Below are 18,490 nucleotides of genomic sequence, written 5' to 3'. Positions count from 1 at the left end.
ACATCTTCTCTAGATGACACACGATGCGTGTGTTGCATACACAACTGTTACACTGGTTAGCAGAGGCTAGACCAGGGTCTGTATATATTTCGCACAGAGCTTTTATGGTTCGAGATTGGTTGGGTCTGTAGGTAAGGAGCACAGCTCCGTGGCCTGTGTACACACAGCACTGCCCAGTCCTGACGCCGTCACAAGCTGCTGGAGAGTCCTTCTCCTTGGATTCTTACTGCTTAGAAAGAAATGATGGAAAGAGTTTGAGAATGCGGAGAATGGAGCTTGTCGGTGGTTCACCGGAAAACCCTGCACGGCTGCCCCACCTCGAGGGTGTTGAGTTAGCTGGTGTGGGAAGGTGGGATTATTCCTTTGGGAGGTAAAGGTCAGCAACCGCTTGCACAGGGACATGGAAAAAAGCCTCTGGCAGCTTGCTCCCCAGCTGCTCCTTCCGCTGGGTGCCCTATAAAACAGAGGTCCCTCACCGTTGCCTGCAGAGCTTATAGACAGGCACATCAGCACACGGAGTTAGATAGGGCCTGAAGTAAGGCCAGTGTGGCTCCTTTAACTCTGAGAGACTCCTAAAAAATAATCATAATCCCTCTGGCCTTTGTCTCTTGAAGCTGTGGTTTAGAAAGTTCTGGTGGGAACAGAGTAGCAACTGTGAGATGCCAGGCTGGTATTTAGAGCTGAGAATCTAAAGAGCCTCCCACTCCTCAGGCCCAAGACTGGCCTGGCACTTGGGTGCAGGATTCAGAGCCCTGGAAGCTCTTAGTGTTTGTCATGAAGGAAGGGAAGCTCTAGGCACACCCAGAAAACTAGTCTCCTTATGCCTTGAGGTCATCATAGCACCCCTACTTCTGACCCTGTCCAGGGTCACCAGGGCTGTACACGTGGTGTGGAAATTCACTCCAAGGTAAATTACAGGTCCCAGCATACCCTTTCCTGGGATGGCTGAGGAGGGAGGAACCATCATATCCATAATGCACAGTGGACGTTTGTTCTCTTAACAGACCAGACGCATCCTCTGGTGTCCCTGAGCAGAGGCCGCCTCAGATGGTGACATTAACTGAGCTCCAGAATGGCTGATCTGCTCAAGTCAGACACAGCCAGGACGACAGGTGCACACTGCACCTTCACTCCAGAGCTGTGCTGTGCTCACCAATATTTAGGATAACACAGCCTCTGCTAATTCAAAAATACAGACGAAATTCCTAATTCAAAAATGTACAGAAATTACTATAGATGTGGCACAAACTTCCTTGGAAATTATAGAAAGTATGAAAAATTTTTTCCTGTGACCTTAGAATTTAGTGGGGAACTTTGGGACTCTTTGGGGATTTTCTTCCTTCCTTCCTTCTCTTTGCGGAGGGGGGTGGTATTTTTCTCCAGGCATTTCTTTCAAATTCTGAATGTTGTCTGTTGGAAGTGGGGTAGAGAATTATGATACATTTTTGAGTCAGTCATTTTTCTTGAAGTCAATGCTTGATTTATCAACACCTACCCAAAGGAAACTGAAGATGACTAACTTGCTCAGGGTCCCTCGACTCTGGGTCCACTGCAGAGCGGTTGCTGCCCACATGCAACACTCGGTCTTCGGAGACGTCTAACGATTAGAAACAGCCGTTCAACTACACTGGACAGACACAACAGAGCCACACTGTGTCCAGGTCCTTGTTGATGGTGGGTTACCTGTGGTAAAGCTGCCCACTTAGATCTCTACTGTCCCCTGATGTCAGCATCCACCTAGTGCCCCCGCAATGCTACACACTGGTGGGAATGGACCACGGACTCCTCAGCTAGAGGTGCCCTGCCAAGGGGCTTTGCAGGAACAGGCAATTCTGCTGTAGGATCTTAGGTCTCAAAACCGCACTAAACCACAGACTTTCACATTTATTCCTTACACTTCAGCCCTTCTCAAATGTCACCTTCACAGGACCAGCTTCATAAAAAGCAAAACACAGTCGTGATACTGTTTCCTGTTTTTTGGATTCAAGACAAGGGCCAGGAGTAACAAAAGGAAAAAAAAAAAAACAGTATGTCTCTAAAGATGGGGTCAGGTAGGTTTGGGGTAGAAAGATTAAAGACCTGTTAGAAGTAAGGAGAGGAGCCCAGGTTCTGAATTTTAATTAATCTGAAAACTAATTTTGCCTCTCAGATGGGGCTGCCACCAGCCAATAAGCCTCGAAGTCAGGAATGGTGAACATCTGCCTGGTGTTTATGGAGCGTACCCATGTTCAAAGCTATCAGCACACTGCAGCTCTGCATTTGCGACATCTTGTTATTTCATTTGTGTATCAAGGTAGCTGGCAAACACTAGCTCATTGTACAAACAACTAAGAACCATTTAGTACATGTCTGACACACGTGCATGTCCAGATGCTGGGCAGGCAGCAGACAAGCCTGTGTCCAGGGTCATCAAGCACCTCGTGTTCCTTCTACAGGGGCCAACTTAGTAATTTGTATTCTTCTGATTCTTCACCCAACAACTGCCTTTGTTTCTCCCTCTGTGACACTGCATCCTTGGCCTCCACTGCTATGTGACAGTGAGCAAGGGTGGCCATGCTCCTGTGATCTCACTTCTGTCTGACAGGGAGCCTGGGAGAACTGCGTTTTCTCTGTCAGGATCTATAGACTCAGTGGATGAACGATCAGCCCTCTCCACAGAACAATGCTGTGTGTTCACGGTAAATCCGTGATAGGAAGACAGGAGGGGAGGAAACAGCATGGCCCTCAGCAGGCGCTCTGCTCAGACAGAACACCCCTCCAAGGAATCTATCTCCTTTGTTTCTTTTCTCAAATGTCTTTCTATTATAGTCAAAGAAATAAATAGCAAAATCGCAGTGGTGAGGTGATTCACTTCAACTTTTTGCAAGTCTTAGAAAACACACAAAGAACTTAATGCAACAACTGTCATTACATCAGTCACCTCAATAACAGTACTAGAGAAGTGTCCCAATACTTCTTGTCTAAGTTCTGGAACACACATGGGCCACAGAAGCTAAATCTTTGCTATGAGTTAAGCCTGGAACATTGAAGACCTCCATCTTGTACTGCAAACCTTTGCAGTCTTATTAAAAATATCTATAGAGCAAGAGTTAGGAAGAAGGAAATAACATAGAGGACCAGCACAGCGAGGCCAGAACCAGTCCTTTCAAGTGATGTCCGGGCTGTCCTGAGGAAGGACTGACAGTCTCCAACGCTAGCCACTGTCCTGTGGGTGACACCTCATAAGAAGCCATTGACCCCTGCAGAATGACTCACTAGCAGTGCCCGCCCCCCACCCTAGCCATGGCCCCTAAATCTGCTCTTACCCTCTAAAAAACACATCTAGTTTTATTCTCTGAACTACCTCTCCTGCTACCCGCCCCCCCTCCCCAAGATTGGAACTTACTGCACAGCTCTGGTGGGCCTAATATTTGTTATATAGACCAGGACGGCCTCAAATATGCAGGAATTGACTCTTTTCTTTATGTTCTAGGGTTACAAGTGCAGCATGTGTTATATAACTGGAGACCTACACTCATTTCTATAGTCAGGAACAAAGGACCCGCTAACACTGAGACCTCTTCTCACAGGTATGGCGAGGCCAGGAGTAGATTGTGAGAACATACACAATAATAAAACTGATCCAACAAGGACCAGCTGAACCCAGGTGCAGATAGGCGCCAGTCGGGTTTTGCTAAGCACTACCAGCTGCAGCCTGGCTGCCTTTTCCTATGGAGTGGAAAAGAGAGATCCCCAGACCTGATGCACAAGTCCTCTGTCCGCCTCTGCAATACGCATCACATCATCTCCTGAGTTCATTTAGACTAGGATGCCCATCAAAACAGCATTCTGACATCCATGTTACTCTAGACAAAAACAGTGGAGGCACTGAGATAGGGCACAGCCAACACCAGGCATCACAAAGCAGGCGATTCTACCAACACACGTATTTTTGTTGCTGTTTGTTTGTTTTGTTGTTGTTGTGTCGTAGCTTTGGAGCCTGTCCTGGAACTAGCTCTTGTAGACCAGGTTAGCCTTGAACTCATAGAGATCCTCCTGCCTCTGCCTCCTGAGTGCTGGGATTAAAGGCATGCACCACCACCCCGGCTCCAAGACAAGTCTTACACCAGACAAGCAGACAAGGAGTCCAGCGTGGTGAGAGAATCATGTCAAGGATAAGAGTTTCTTATCAGACCCATCCTCAGAGCCAGACTGTCAGGCAAAGCCCTCGAAGGCTAGTGAAGGGCAGCACACTGGAGGCATGAGAGGGGAGACAAGCAAGCCTGGGCCTTGTGTTGCAGTAAGTGGGTGTCAGGGACCCTCCTCTCTCTGTCCTCAGGGACCCTCCTCTGTCCTCAGGAACCTCCTCTGTCCTCAGGGACCCTCCTCTGCCCCCAGGGACCCTCCTCTGTCCTCAGGGACCTCCTCTGTCCTCAGGGACCCTCCTCTGTCCTCAGGGACCTCCTCTGTCCTCAGGGACCCTCCTCTGCCCCCAGGGACCTCCTCTGCCCTCACCTTTCTGTGCAGAGGGAAAAGCCTGCTGCCTGGTGTATGGGCTACTCAGACCCCTGACCCTTGAGCCCTGTGTATTTTTACTTTTCCATTATAAACCTTCTTACTCTTTTCCTCTCTTTCGCGATTATTAGTGTTATTGTTGTTGTTATTATTATCAGCACTATTTACTTTTTGCTTTAAGAAAGCTGCCAAACACTCCAGAAAGATTGGGAGAGTTTTTGCTCAATATCTACTATAAGCTACCATCCCCCAGTCAGAGCTCACCTGGCTGGATTCTAGCACCTTCCTCCCACGTGGTAAGGACTACTTATGGCATGAGAGTCAGACATCAAGAACTAACATCAAGACATATCAGAAACTTTCTTATTTGCAGTGTTATTAAAAGCAAACAGTCATTTGAAAAACAAGAAAGCCATCTCCACCTAAAGCTGGTCCTCTTAGGACTAGTTCCCAAAACGCTGCTGCTGGGACCCTGACATACCCAAAGACAGAGTTCAAGAGCTGTCAGGCACCAACAGCACACAGATGTCTTAATGGAGTATCACACACAAAGTAAGGTTTTTCTGCTGACCCATAGATTCTGAATAAAAGATCCTACAATAATGTACATTAGCGGGGCGTTGTTCCGGCTTGGCACACAAGGCGGACCCCACTGTTCAGAGTTCAGGATTTCCACTAGGATGTCGGAAGTATTCAGTTTATACTCTAGTCTTCCAGGAAGCACACCATAGTTTGCTTCATTATAGTCAGGCAGAGTGAAACAACCAAAGAAACCGAGAAAGCCTCCACTACACGTCAGTCATTTTTTCTAGAGCCAGTCGAGGGAAGGGACTGCGTGAATCGTCTTACCTCTGTGGACGACGAGGATGGCTGTGTCTCGGCCGAGGGGGTCGTGTCACCTTTGCCCTGGGGAAGCAGAGTGGAGAAGTATGGGTGAGTTTGTCTGTCCACAGCACGTGCCCTCTGCCATCCTCGCCTGCCCGTGGGTACCCACCAAGACTGCCCGCCTCTTGTTCCTGAACATAAGCCTCCACATGGCCTCAGTGCCTTGCAGAGCTCCCGTTGCTGGCAAGGGGCTCTCAGAGAGGACTCAGAGAGGGGAACTTGCAGCTTTGTGCAACCTTCAAAACTCTGCCAGAGGAAGTGATGATGCTGCCATCCTGAGCCTCGAAACTCAACGGACAACAGCCACTACCTTAAGCTGTAGGTTGGCTGTCCTGCAGCAACTGGAACCCACAAATCTAACTATAAAATGTAGCACCCACGTAGCAAAAATCCCTGCCACACTTAACCACCAATGCCTAAACCCAAGGTTCTGCTCAGCCAGGAGTCTGACCTTTCAAACTCATTTTGGCCTCAACGATTTAGAGAAAGTTTGGAGATTTACTTGACAATGTGCCCTTAGGGACTTGAGGACAGAGGTCATGTCTGTTCCCATCTCTGCAAATCTGGAAACACATGTTTTCATGCCTGTAAAATGGCTCAGAGTGTAAAGAAACACCTGCCACCAAGTCTCATGGCCTGAGGTCACTCCTGGGGATGCAGATAGATGGAGAGAACTGACTTCTTTATTCCTTGAGTTCTTCTCTGGCCTCTACACATATACCATAGCATGTGCATGTACACACACACACAAACACACACATGTGCATGCACACATGCACACACACGCACACACACAAATATTTTAACTTACATAATTGCTGCTGTCTTGGCGGCTTATCTAAGAGCCAACAGGAATGCTACTCTAAGGGAGTCCTTGTTGTTATTCTTGGTATTGGCTTTGTCAGTCTAGCCTCGTTGTGGCAGATATTCTGGGCACCAAACGGTGCTTTCTGATGCTCACTTGTTTGTTTCAATACTCTGCTTGAAGTAATGCCCAACTTTATAATTTTAATCACTTTTTTCAAGAAGAATGATTTGTTTAAAATATAGCTATATCATTTCCCCTTTTCATTTTCCCTATCCAATACCGCTACACATGCACCATGGCATGCAGATATACACACATATACACACACACATATGCACTAGATAAATATCATTTTTAAAGAAGAGACTGTTTATCTTCTGTTTGATCCAGGCTCCCCCTGCCACACTGTCCTCTGTGCTCTATTCCTTTCCCTGGGCTCATGTTCACTAACGAATAAAAGTCAAGGAAAAGCCAAAATTCAAGTCTGTGTCTTTGCTTCTTAATAATACTGTGGTCCAGCTGTCATGGAGTACCAGAACTGGCAACTCCATGCACCAGGTCAAGGGGCTTTGCTGTGCCACTGCTGCACTGACTGCCCTAGGTTGTCATAAGTGACCATGATGCAAGCCTTTGGGTGTGGAGAGAGCCCAGTACCTATTGGCTCTGACCCTTAGCTCAGCATATCTTTCCATAGCACCAACAGGAGGCTGGGAGTCTCCTACTGGGAACCTTGGAACCACCAGGGAGCTGTGAGAACTCCCAGCCCAGATAACAAGACCTGGACATCAGGGGGCAGATGCTGGCTATCAGCCCCAGGCACTTTCATGTGAGTGTGTGAGTCACCGCCTGGTGTGTGCCCCACTAGACAATGGCAGTTGAGTGGCATGGACACAGTCTCTAAGGCTCACTTCCTCATGTGACCCACGGCTGGTGTGTGCCCCACTAGACAATGGCAGTTGAACGTGGACACAGTCTCCCACCCACGGCTGGTGTGTGCCCCGCTAGACAATGGCAGTTGAATGTGGACACAGTCTCCCACCCACAGCTGGTGTGTGCCCACCTAGACAATAGTGGTTGTGCGGCATGGACACAGTCTCCAAGGCTCACTTCTTCATGTGACCCACAGCTTCTATGCCAGCTTCCATGATTCTGGCTTACATAGAGAACAACATTAGGGTCAATCTGGCAGTTACCCCCCCCCCCACTGTGGGGCATTAATCCCATCTGATCCAGATGTGCGTGGCCTTCTCCGTCACTATCCCTTCCTCATAGAGATCACGTGGTCCAGGCCTGGCCACATCTCTGCTACCTTTGCTGGGGACTCAAGTGTGGGCACTTGTTTTTTTGCTCCCCAGAGAATGAAGCACAGGTGGTGAGACGGAGAGAAACCCGGACCTCACTGATGCTTTGGGACATTTGGTTCACATCCGATAGAAACCATTATTGTGCAGTTATAGACTCCGACAAACCACTCCTTTTCTGAGCCAGCTTGACTTAGTTCCTGTAACTTGAACACACAGGGGGATCCAGTGATGACATGAAACATACACCAGCAGATGCCTCATCACAGGGAGCATGCCCTGACCCTGTATTCACACCTCACTCTCTCATGACCTCCCCACCAAGCAATGGCCCTGCCCCCAGCATGCTCTGGGCACCAACAAATTCCTTGAACTATACTGGGTTTGCTTAGTAGCCCTGAAGATACAAGCTGCTAAGTTTTGCCCATTTTCTCATTCAGAACTTGCGGTCCTAAGCCTCTTCTCACCTCCAGAGCTCTGCAATAGAAACTCAGGAGAATCAGGAACCAAACTCAGAAGTGGATCAGGAACCAGCGATCCTCCCACAGTACCGCGTTAGCACGATCCTTTCCAACCCCGCACTTGCTTCTCATGACTGCCCCTCTGCTATCCTCTGGACCTGTTAAAGAGCCCATATTCTTCTTCCTGAGCCAGGCCTGGGTGGGCCCTTTCTCCAAATGCCCCTTCCCACTCCTGTCTACCCGGAAGTGAGGGGAGAAGACAGATCCCACCCCCCCCTGTGGAGTCTCTGAGATGGGGCAACAGGAAGGCAGACAGGAAGGGGGCGGGGTGGGGGAGCAGTCTCTAAGGATTCCTATGTGACGAGCAGGGCAGCACACCTGCCCCTCTTCTTTGCACGGCATTTCTGGTTTGGAGACCACACCACCTTTAGTCTTCCGGGTTACTCCAATTCGGCTGGGGACGAAGAGGCCCGTGCTCACTCGATGATGGAGTGACCTGAAGATTTTGTGTGACCTCTGTGTGCACCTTTGCACGGCCACACTAGAGAACAGTGGTGAGAGCCAATGTTTATGCTAGTCTCCAAACATTTTAAAGTTAGTTTCTCCATATTTTATATTAGTGTGCGTGCATGCGTGCGTGTGTATGTGTGTGTGTGTGTGTGTGTGTGTGTGTGTGTGTGTGTGAGGGTGCTTGCCACCAAACCTGATGCCTTGTTCAATCCCCTGGCCCACATGGAGGAAGAGCGCCAGCTCCCACAAGTGGTCCTCTTACCTCCAGACCCGTGTGAGAACATGCATACATCATCTTCTAAGTGCAGTCTGCACAGAGGCGTCCTGAAAAGCCCATCCCTTTGGGTGGTAACTTAACCAAGCTCAGTCGCTGCCCGCATTACAGCTGGGAACCACGCTGAGGGCTACTGTCCCAGGGAGGAACTTTGGCTCTCACGACATCACACCCAGGACCAAGGGCCATGCTGCAGACTCACAAGGGCCCTTGTGCCTTCCTCAGTTGCCAACCAGAGATGATTTCCAGGCACCAGGCCTTGGACAAGTCACTCTGTCACTCAGCCTCAGCTTCCCCTCTGTACAGTAAAGGTGAAGAGAACCTGCCACGCTCCAGAGCATGGGGAGAAACGTGTCACGTTCCAGTAGCAGATGGCCAAAGTATGCTGGCTCTGCTAATGACGTGGGGAACATGGAGACCCCCTTCATGCTTTAAGATTATGGGGCCCCATGAGCCTCTAGGCTTTATTTCAGAACATCGGTGACATATTTCCATCCATCTAACCAAAGGTCCAAGGCCACCCAGCTGCAGGTCGGTAAATACGTGCATCGGTGAGGGACTACAGACCATGGGGGTGGGGGGCGATTCAAACCAGGGTCTATGCCTGGCACCACCTAATTCTATTTCCTATAAAAGGTTAGTTCTCTTATTTAAAAAAGAGTCATTTAGGGGCTGAGGAAATGGCTCAGTGGGAAAGAACACATACTATGCAGGGCTGAGGACCCAAGTTCAAATCCCTACAACCACCTAAAAACTGGACATGTAGCACACGTGTCTATAACACCAACAATCTGACGGAGAGATGGTAGTACATACAGAAACTCTACAAGCTCCTGGTCCAGCTAGCAGAGTTCATCCACATACTAGAAAACAGCAAACAAACCCAGTCTCAAACAAAGTAGGTGAGGACCAACACCTAAGATTGTCCTCTGACTTCTACACCCACACCATGGTACACGCAGCTGCAGTCACATACCCAACATACACACACACATACACACACACACACACACACACAATAAGCATACCATGTATATATCACAGTCACACACATGTGTGTGTGCATGTGTACACACAAACAAACACACACACGTGCATCGCGAACAAAGGCTTGGAGGTTCTGAGTCCCTTGAGTCCTTCCACTTTCAAGTGTCTTACACGTGAAGAGTGAATATTCCATCTTGTGCCACTAGATGTCAGCAGAGGATGCGCCGAGGAGCCACGCTTCCACCCAGCCCCTGGGAAACCCTGGAGATCCTCTATGAAAAGGGAAGGAGGTGGTTTGCAGCCAAGCACTTGAAAAACCCAGTTTCTGGAGAACTGGACTAGTTCTCGCGGTGGCCCAGCCTGGCCTGGCCCTGCTGTCCTATGAAGAAAGTACAGAGACTCCCACACCACGTCTCAGGTCATCATCTGTGGACACTCCTGGCTTCCCTCACTCGAGGCTCTGAAACCTCAGAAGTTACAGCTCCCACGGAGGACGGGTGATCACAGGAAGTCAGAGCCTCCTGCATCCATGGGGACAGAAATAGAGGGCACTCAGAGTGCACCTACCAGATAGAGCATCTGCTGAGGAGGGACACAGAAGGTGTGCGCGCTCCTGCTGTGCTTTGTGGCCAAGACGGTACTAGCAGCCCCAAGGACAAGCAGGGAATGGCCTTGCTTCACAGCCCAACAGGACCTGAAATCTATCCTCAGGCTCCTGGGGTTCCTGGGGCTCCTGAGGGAAATCTCCTCTCTGATGACAGTTGAACATTCCAAACTGTGGGTCCTGTGATAAACGTGACTTTAAACACTTTTCTGGAGCAATGTGTAAGCTCTGTGGAGATTTCTTGCAAATGTGGGCTGCTGAAGAACCCCACGTGTGGAGCACCCAGGAGCTGGCCAACACCCTGCCTGGGAGGCCAGGAGTTTGAGAGCAGGCCAGCAGAAACATTCAGGACTTTCATGCTGAGAATAAGAGTTTTTGGGGAGACTGACCTCACACGGGACTCTGAAAAATCTGATGTCCCCAGAGGACCAAAGCCCAGAGAAGTGACAAGGAAAGGCGGGCACGGCTTTTCCAACACTGAAATTTCACTGAGTGCGGAGAGACTGGATGCCACACATGTCCTCAGTATTCTTTGGCTGCTGCATTTCCCCCAGAAGTTCATGGAAGAAAGAAGCAGAGCATCTTAGAGCCTGAGGGAGCATCACTGAGTCAGGGCAAAGAGATGCAGAAGCAGGACACGACCACTGGCTCATATATAGGGGTCTACAGGAGGTGCTGGACACAAGGAGGCAAAGGCACCAGGACATGAACCCCACACCAGAAGGGGGATCTGCAGTTCTTGCCTGCTGGGTGGGCTGGAGAGGAGCAGGGACTGGGTAGACAAAGGAGGTAAGCAGTCATTTACCAGAGAGGAATGACCTCCTGAGTCTGCTAATGGGTCTCAAGAATCTATTTAGGTACAAAATGGGGATAAACACTCCCTGATGCAGATTAGACACCGCCATGATCCAGCTGCTGTGCCCTGCCTTCTGCCCAGGGCAGCTGGGGTTTAACCACCTGAACGGGAAGGCAAGAGAGTGGACGCTTCCCCTACTTCAGCGTTTAAGCAGATAAGACCACGCGCTAGGGCTTGCTGCCCCAAAGGGCATTGGCTAAATGGATCGAAATCCCCCACTTCCCCTAGGATTAGAAGGTTCTGATCCTAACATAAAACTACCTACAATAAGAAAAACTACCACGTATGGTGCAAAATAAAGAACAGGTAATAATAACAAAGCTGAAACCATAACCAGCAAGAACAACATCAAGCAAGAAACACATTCTAAATATCCAGGTCATAGATAATTGGCAAATTACAGAGGTTGTTCCAATAGCTGTCCTATCTCTAAGTCTTGTACCTACTATGCCCAAGCTAAAATATGAGAGGGTAGTTACTGTAACTACCTAATCTTTCAAATTTCCAGCTTCATGGAAAAGTCTGCTGGATACTATGGACCTATAGGCTGAAGATGGATGCCCCAATGTTACAGAAGAACCTTGGGTGACTGTCCAGACTGCAAGATGTCTCTGTCAATTCTAGAGAGTTGGAAGTTGCTTACAATGCACTTCCTGTTTACTTAAGTAATATTATATCCTTCTGGAGTCTTTGATGGAGTTGAAGATAACTGTAATTATAGTTTTCCTTAGTCATGATAAAAGATAAATTAGATATTAAATTTTAGACTCACAAAGATAGAATAGATGATAGAGTATTTTCTTTAATTTTGTCAAATACAAATAGACTAAATATTATATGTGCAATAATTGCTTGATAATTGGTTTGTTATATGTAATTTTACAATGTTCAACCTTCCTTTTTAATTAGACAGAAAAAGGGAGATGATGTTGGATTCCCCTCTGTATGCTGTGAATGTTTTACTGCTATTGGTTAATAAAAAAGCTTTGGTCAATAGCCAAGCAGAATAGGGCCAGACCAGAAATCCAAGCAAAGATACAGAGGGGGAAAAGGCAGAGTCAGAGGAGATGCCAGCAGCCGCTGGAGAAGCAAGATGTGAAGTAGCAAGCCACGGGCCTTGTGGTAAAATATAGAATAATAAAAATAGGCTAATTTAAGTTATAAGAGCTAGTTAATAATAATCCTGAGCTAATAGGCCAAAAAGTAGTTTGTAATTAATATTAAGCCTCAGAGAGGTTATTTGTGAACTGGCAGGCGGGAAAGAAACCTCCAGTTACAGAGAGTAACACAGACACAGGAAGGTTGGGACCTGAGCAGGGACCATGTGGTTTTGCCTGCCCATTCAAATGAGAGTTGAAACAGAAAGCCTTCCACAGTGGGAGCAGAGTGGAGGCTAGATTGGGCCTCACGGATGGCAGTGGGAGACCCCCTTTCACACCTGGTTCTGGCTCAGGAGAGCTAGTGAAGAAAGAACCTCTAGGAGGCTCTCTCCCCACAGCAGGAGCCATCAGAAACCCCAGGCCCAACTGATACCTGCTTAGAGGGCAAACACAGGTAAAGGCAGAAGTCCAGAGAGGCAAGAGGGCCCAGCGAGGGTGGCGAGGGTGGCGTCCTCAGACTGACCTGGCTGTGATGGGAGTTCCCACCTGTCATGTTCGGGGTTAGAATTTTGTTTCAGTCCTGTTAATGAGGAGACCTCCCCATAACATAATCTTGATCATTTTAAAGTATTGGGCTGGAAGTGTAACAACCCGGCGGTAGAGCGCTAGCCTGGAGTGCACGAGGCCCCAGTGTTTCGCAGCACGGGAAATCAAGCAGATATAGCTACACCCATGACTAGTTCCCACGGGACCGACCCAGCAACCTCCCTCCTTAGAATGTGCCCAGAATACTCCACATTAAGTAAACAACCACGCAGCTAGTGCAGTTAAAATACTGTGGGGGATTTCTAATTGCCTGCGTGCCTATGTCTCCCTAGCAGCTCGCTGTTCTCCCAGTCCCTGACCACTGCAGGTAATGTATTGTGTTGGTATGATTCACTAGAACCCAACCTGCTAGCTAAAGATAAAGCAAGGAAATGGACCCAGGCTACATAGATGTGTGCCTATAAGACTTTCCTGCTAATTCAGAGTGGCAGGCATGGGCCTCAATGAGTTTTTGTGAATCTGTAACGGCAGTGTGTGTCAAGTTTAACGTGACAGTTGGTTCTGTGCTAGGAATGAATCTGAGTCACTTGGAAGACACACAACAGACCTCCGAAGAGCCACCACACCAAGCCTGCCCAGGAGGAAGGCTGAGGAAGATGGGGGTGTCTAAACTGTCCTCACAAACCAGGCCCTAAGGAGAGCACCCACCCTGGGTGAAAGACAGAAGAGCTAAAAGGTCACATCTGAGCCAAGAATTCTGGGGGAGAACAACACTGAGGAGAAACAAGCTAATTATAAAATCACAAAGACGTAGTAAAGGGAATGCAAACAAGTTGGAAAGAGCAGAGTCGAACCCGCCTCACAGGCAGTGACCTGGGATCTTGGCAATCACAGAGTTTGTCAGCCCTGCAGAATCTTTAACAGCAGTGAGGACCTTTCTGAGGAAAAAAAACAAAAAAACAAAAAATAAAATAAAAAAACACCTTAAAGGAGAAAGACACCGCCAAGTCAAAATAATCCATAGAGCAGAACAATTTGCTCACAACTTACAGCAAAAAGGGATGAGAATGAGAGTGGGTTCTCACACTGGTGAGGGCTGTCCCACCTTCCCCCGAGAGCCACAGCCCTTGCTCATCCCTGCAAGCAGAAGCAAGTGTGCAAAGAGCAGGCAGGGGGCTGGAGAGGATCCGGAGACATGGGACCGAGACACTGCCCACTGACTTTCTTGGCGTCCCACGTACCAGTACCTTGGAAAGCAATTTGAAGATGCCCAGAGCATGTGGCCTCAGTGTCACGTTTAGGCATCTAGACAAGAGAGACATCTATTACGTGTTCATGGGAGACAAGCGCATGGGTTAGCCTGGCTCCGCTTCAGAGATGCAAAGCAAGAAGCAGCAGAGCAGACTGGAAAGATAAGCTGGCATCCCGGAAGATGCCACGTTCTCAAAAAGAGAGTGTGCTAGATCATTGGAGCCATTGTAATGTGTGTTCCAGGACTGAAGTGGCCCTTACTGGCAGAGTGCTGCCTAGCTTGCTGGAGGCCCTGGTTTCACTCCCCAGGCTTCAGGGAAGAAATTTTTGTAAATGCTTCAAAAGCAAACATTAAAATTCCAGCCTGTAGAAATTAAAATGTACCTTTAATTATGTCTACAAACTCTTGCAACTTCCTATGATGAACTCTAAACTATGAATTATGCATATTAATAAGTACATCAGTCAGTGCTCAGAGACAGAGCCTCTCAAGAGGGGAGCTTGGAAAAGACATTAGGCAGGCTGGGATCCAAGACTGTGTCCTTTCTGGAGGAGGCCATGAAGGGGTGGCTGGTATAGAAGTCACGACTTCAGCGCTGTGGGACAGTGTGGCCAGTGAGGATGCCCATTGTCACGAAAGTCTGACAAACAGCATAGCACAGAGCACTTACTGTGTGTTTACGCACTGGAGGTGGGCTGGGCTTCAACACTGTGGGCCTCACACACGAGTCTCTGGAGTACTCGCTGGGTGTTGACGATGCTACTTCCAGCCATGATCTGCACCCACCCAGTACATGCTTATCTCACAGGGAGACTCAGGCCACAGCATGTCCACAGTGTGGCTTAGCCCCAGGCCTGTTTCTGCAGCCATCGACACCCAGCACAGGTGGGTCCAGGACCGTACATGGCAACCTTGCATAGTTCGTCTGAATCCCAGGCACAGGCTCACTGTTAACTCTCTACCACAGGAGACTATAGTCTGTCAGAGATTTCCACTCTGACTTCCGGATGCTCAGAGGACTCCAAATCCATCAGGAGCCAGTGCTGTGGGATGTTTAGAGAGAGTGTTCGGCAGAAACAGAAGGCATCTTGTGCCTTTCCTCTTGCCTCGGCCTATGAAGAAAGACCAATCTAAACAGTTCTTGCTCAATTTCTGGAGGAGAAGGCTGGGAAGTCACCAACCATTCTCCCAAAGAGAACAGAGTCCAGAGCTCAGTCTTCATTACACACATTGACTGTATACTTGTGGACTCAGGGTTGCTTCATGATGTGAGCAGCCCCTTGCTTCATGGTGTGTGTGTCCTTACATCGTTAATGCATCCAGGGGCTCTAGCATCACACATGTTCCCAGGGTCACACATGTTCCCAGGGTCACACATGTTCCCAGGGTCACACATGTTCCCAGGGTCACGCGTGTTCCGAGGGTCCCAAGTCTCAGCAGAGCCAGAACTTGACTCCCTAGGGCCAGCATGCTCCAGACACAGGTGAGCATGTTTACCTGCCAGAGACAGAGGCTGAGCCATGGCAGAACTGCCTCATGGCGATGACAGAGTAGCATACGTTGGGAGAGAGAGCTTGTGAGAGTCATTAGGTACCTATCCATGAATCAAGAGGTGGGCAGAAGGAAGAGCGGGTGGGGCCAGAATGCAGAAGGAGGTTCCTCCTAAGAGTCAGAGATGGGCAGAGTGTCCGCATACATCACAACTGATACCATAAGTGGGTATTCCCTCCCTGTGAGCCCCCCTACTTTCTAAGTGCTTAGCAGTACCCTGACCTGAACACACAAGAAGCCAATAACATGTCTCCCTACCTGCCAAGTGCTTTTGGGACACAGTCACCCTTGGTTAATAACCAGTTGAGCTTTTAGGAATAAGACTCTAGGTCCTTGGGGAGCCTGGCAGGTGGTTACAGGGTGGGGGCTCAGTGTAGTGTCAGGCAGGCTCTTGGTCACACTTTCAGGAATGGTGTGGACCCTCAGCACCAGAAAGGTTAGGGCCACTGGGAGAAAAGATAACAGACCCCAGCATTAGACAGGTGGGACTGCGGGTCAGAGGCAGAAACCTCCCTGTGCTCCAGCAGGGTGCTGGGGTCTGTGTGGGAACGATCTTCCCTACCGTGTCCAACCTCATAAACCGGGAGGTGCAGCAACGACAGACTGAGTTCACTCAAAACATGTATCTTCCTCTGCCCTAGATGGGACCGAGGCCTCCAGAGGACAGATTTGCTCACCTCTGGTGAGCCCTAGGGTGGTAACTGCTATGTCCATGTGGCTGGGTCATGGAGCATAGATGGACCAAACACCAGTTGTGATGCTGTTGTGAGGTGCTTGTTGGATGTTGTCTTAGTTGGGTTCCTATGGCTGTGGTGAAACACCATGACCAAGGTAACTTGGGGATGAAAGAGTTTATTTTTCTTACACTTCCATCTTCACTGAAGAGTCAGGGCAGAGCAGGAAGCTGGAGGCAGGAGCTGATACAGAGGTCATGGAGGGGGTGCTTACTGGCTTGCTCCTCATGGCTTGCTCAGCCTGCTGCCTTTCAGAACCCAGGACCACCTGCCCAGGGATGATACCACCCACAATGGGCTGGGCCCTCTCACATCAATCACTAAGAAAATGCCCTAGAGGCTTGTCTACAGCCCAATCTTAAGGAGGCGTTTTCTCAATTGAGGCTTCTTCCTCTCCAGTGATTCTACCTGTGTCAAGTTGACATAAACTAGCCAGTGCAGGTGAGATTAAGATATGAATCATGAGTATTGAAATTGGCCTTCCGTAGTTCAGGGGCCTCATCGAACCAGCCAAAGACCTTACAAGATAGAGCTCCCCAAAGAGGAAAACCTGCCTCCAGACAGCCTTCGGCTAAAACATTGACTCCCTCTAGGAGAATTCTCAGTCTGTGGCTCTGCCCTACAGATTTCAGACTGGTCACTTGTGCTAGCCTGTGGGCCAACTCCTTAAAACAAAGACATCTGTCTATCTACATAGAAACGTGCATCTCCAGACACAGCGTTCACACACAGCCTGGAACAGCACCTCCTGTTGGCTAGGTTCTTGGAGGAACCGTGACCTCATTTTGGCTATGAGCATCCCAATATCAGTCCCTGCCACTCTGTTCTGGATACGTGACCAACTGGGTACCCTTCCTGATGTCTACTGCATTCAGCCCCATATGTTTCTATTACTGTCCAATTCCAGAGAAGAGGGTCCTAGCAAGAGAACCAAATGGATGTGATCAAGGACAGGGTAACTGCAGAGTTGTAAGCAAGCTACAAAGAACATGCAGATGTGGAGACTCTGGGAGCCAGCCACGGCAAGCCCAGGCAACAGAGGAAGGCAAATGTCAAAGGGGCCAAGGACAGTGAGGTCACTCATTGCTGCTCCCGGAGCCACAGAGAGAAGAGCATCCCAACCCTCTCTGTAACCCACCCTCCCAGGCAGGGAAACCCAAGGCCTCCCAACCCTGCAGGTAAAAGACTCCAGAGAGGCAGAGGAAAAGGCGCACTGCCTGGGGAGCCATGCACAAGCTCAGTTATTTAAGCCATCCACTGACAGTTCTTTTCAAATGAGTTTTTGTAACAATCACTAACTGATTCCTGGCGTACACTTGGAAAGAGCTCAAAAAGAAAAAATCCAGTGCCGTCATGAGAGCCAACCTCTTTCCATGGCTGTTTCTGTGGGCGTGATTGCTTCTGTTGGTGACATCTGAAGACTAGAGGAAGGGACGCAGAGCCCTGCCCAGCATATACAGGGTCTGCCACAGACACACAAGTACTTACGACATCATGCATATCTGGTTCCCAACCATTTTACTTCTTAGATTAATAAAGAGTATAACTAATCAAGTATATACTAACAATGATTACAATTTTAATTCAAACAATAGAGCTTGTGGTAGCAGAACATTACATTTAAAACTGGATTTTAATTGGATTTTTTTTTTAACTGTAAGACCGTGAAGGAAGGTAACGGATACAATACTTTGGGGGTCCGGAGAAGGACCCTACTCTTTGGCTTAGCTTTCCAAGGAGGTGAGTAAAATGGAAAAATTAAAGGAAAGACTAACAACAAACATTTGCATTCTCAGAAAAACACATTTTGTGTATTTTTGAAGTCTTGGCAAGCTGTCAAATTACCATGGAAACACTAAGGAGTGCCATGAGTTTTATTGTAAAATACCAGGATGTTTACATGCTGAAAGAGGCAGCCACTTCCCCCATGAGGCCCTGACAGGAGATGGTGAGAGATCAGGGGGACCCTGTTTATTTCTGCTGTAAGGTCCAGAAGAACGCCTACAGGTCCAGAAGAACAAGTACCTCAGCTAGGTCAGACCAGCTCCTCAATGGTTCTTGAAAAACAGCCGCAGTGACTCATTGTGACAGGGCAATTAAGCAATAGGCAGGAATCCATAGGCCTGG

The 18,490-nt window shown here is 48.7% G+C and overlaps 1 protein-coding gene across 1 annotated transcript in view; it reads right to left on the bottom strand.

Moving 5' to 3' along the window:
- Rps6ka2 (ribosomal protein S6 kinase A2) overlaps positions 1–18,490 on the bottom strand; it is a 268,826-nt gene that overhangs the window by 214,302 nt on the left and 36,034 nt on the right. Inside the window, exon 3 of the mRNA XM_087895940.1 lies at positions 5,344–5,400. Coding sequence (XP_087752066.1) covers positions 5,344–5,400 — 57 coding nt within the window. The remainder of the gene's footprint in view (positions 1–5,343; positions 5,401–18,490) is intronic.

Source organism: Myodes glareolus, chromosome 1 (genome assembly GCF_982192425.1).
Source record: "Myodes glareolus chromosome 1, mMyoGla1.1, whole genome shotgun sequence".
Taxonomy (NCBI): Eukaryota; Metazoa; Chordata; class Mammalia; order Rodentia; family Cricetidae; genus Myodes; species Myodes glareolus.
This window is presented reverse-complemented; position numbering and strand designations above follow the sequence as displayed.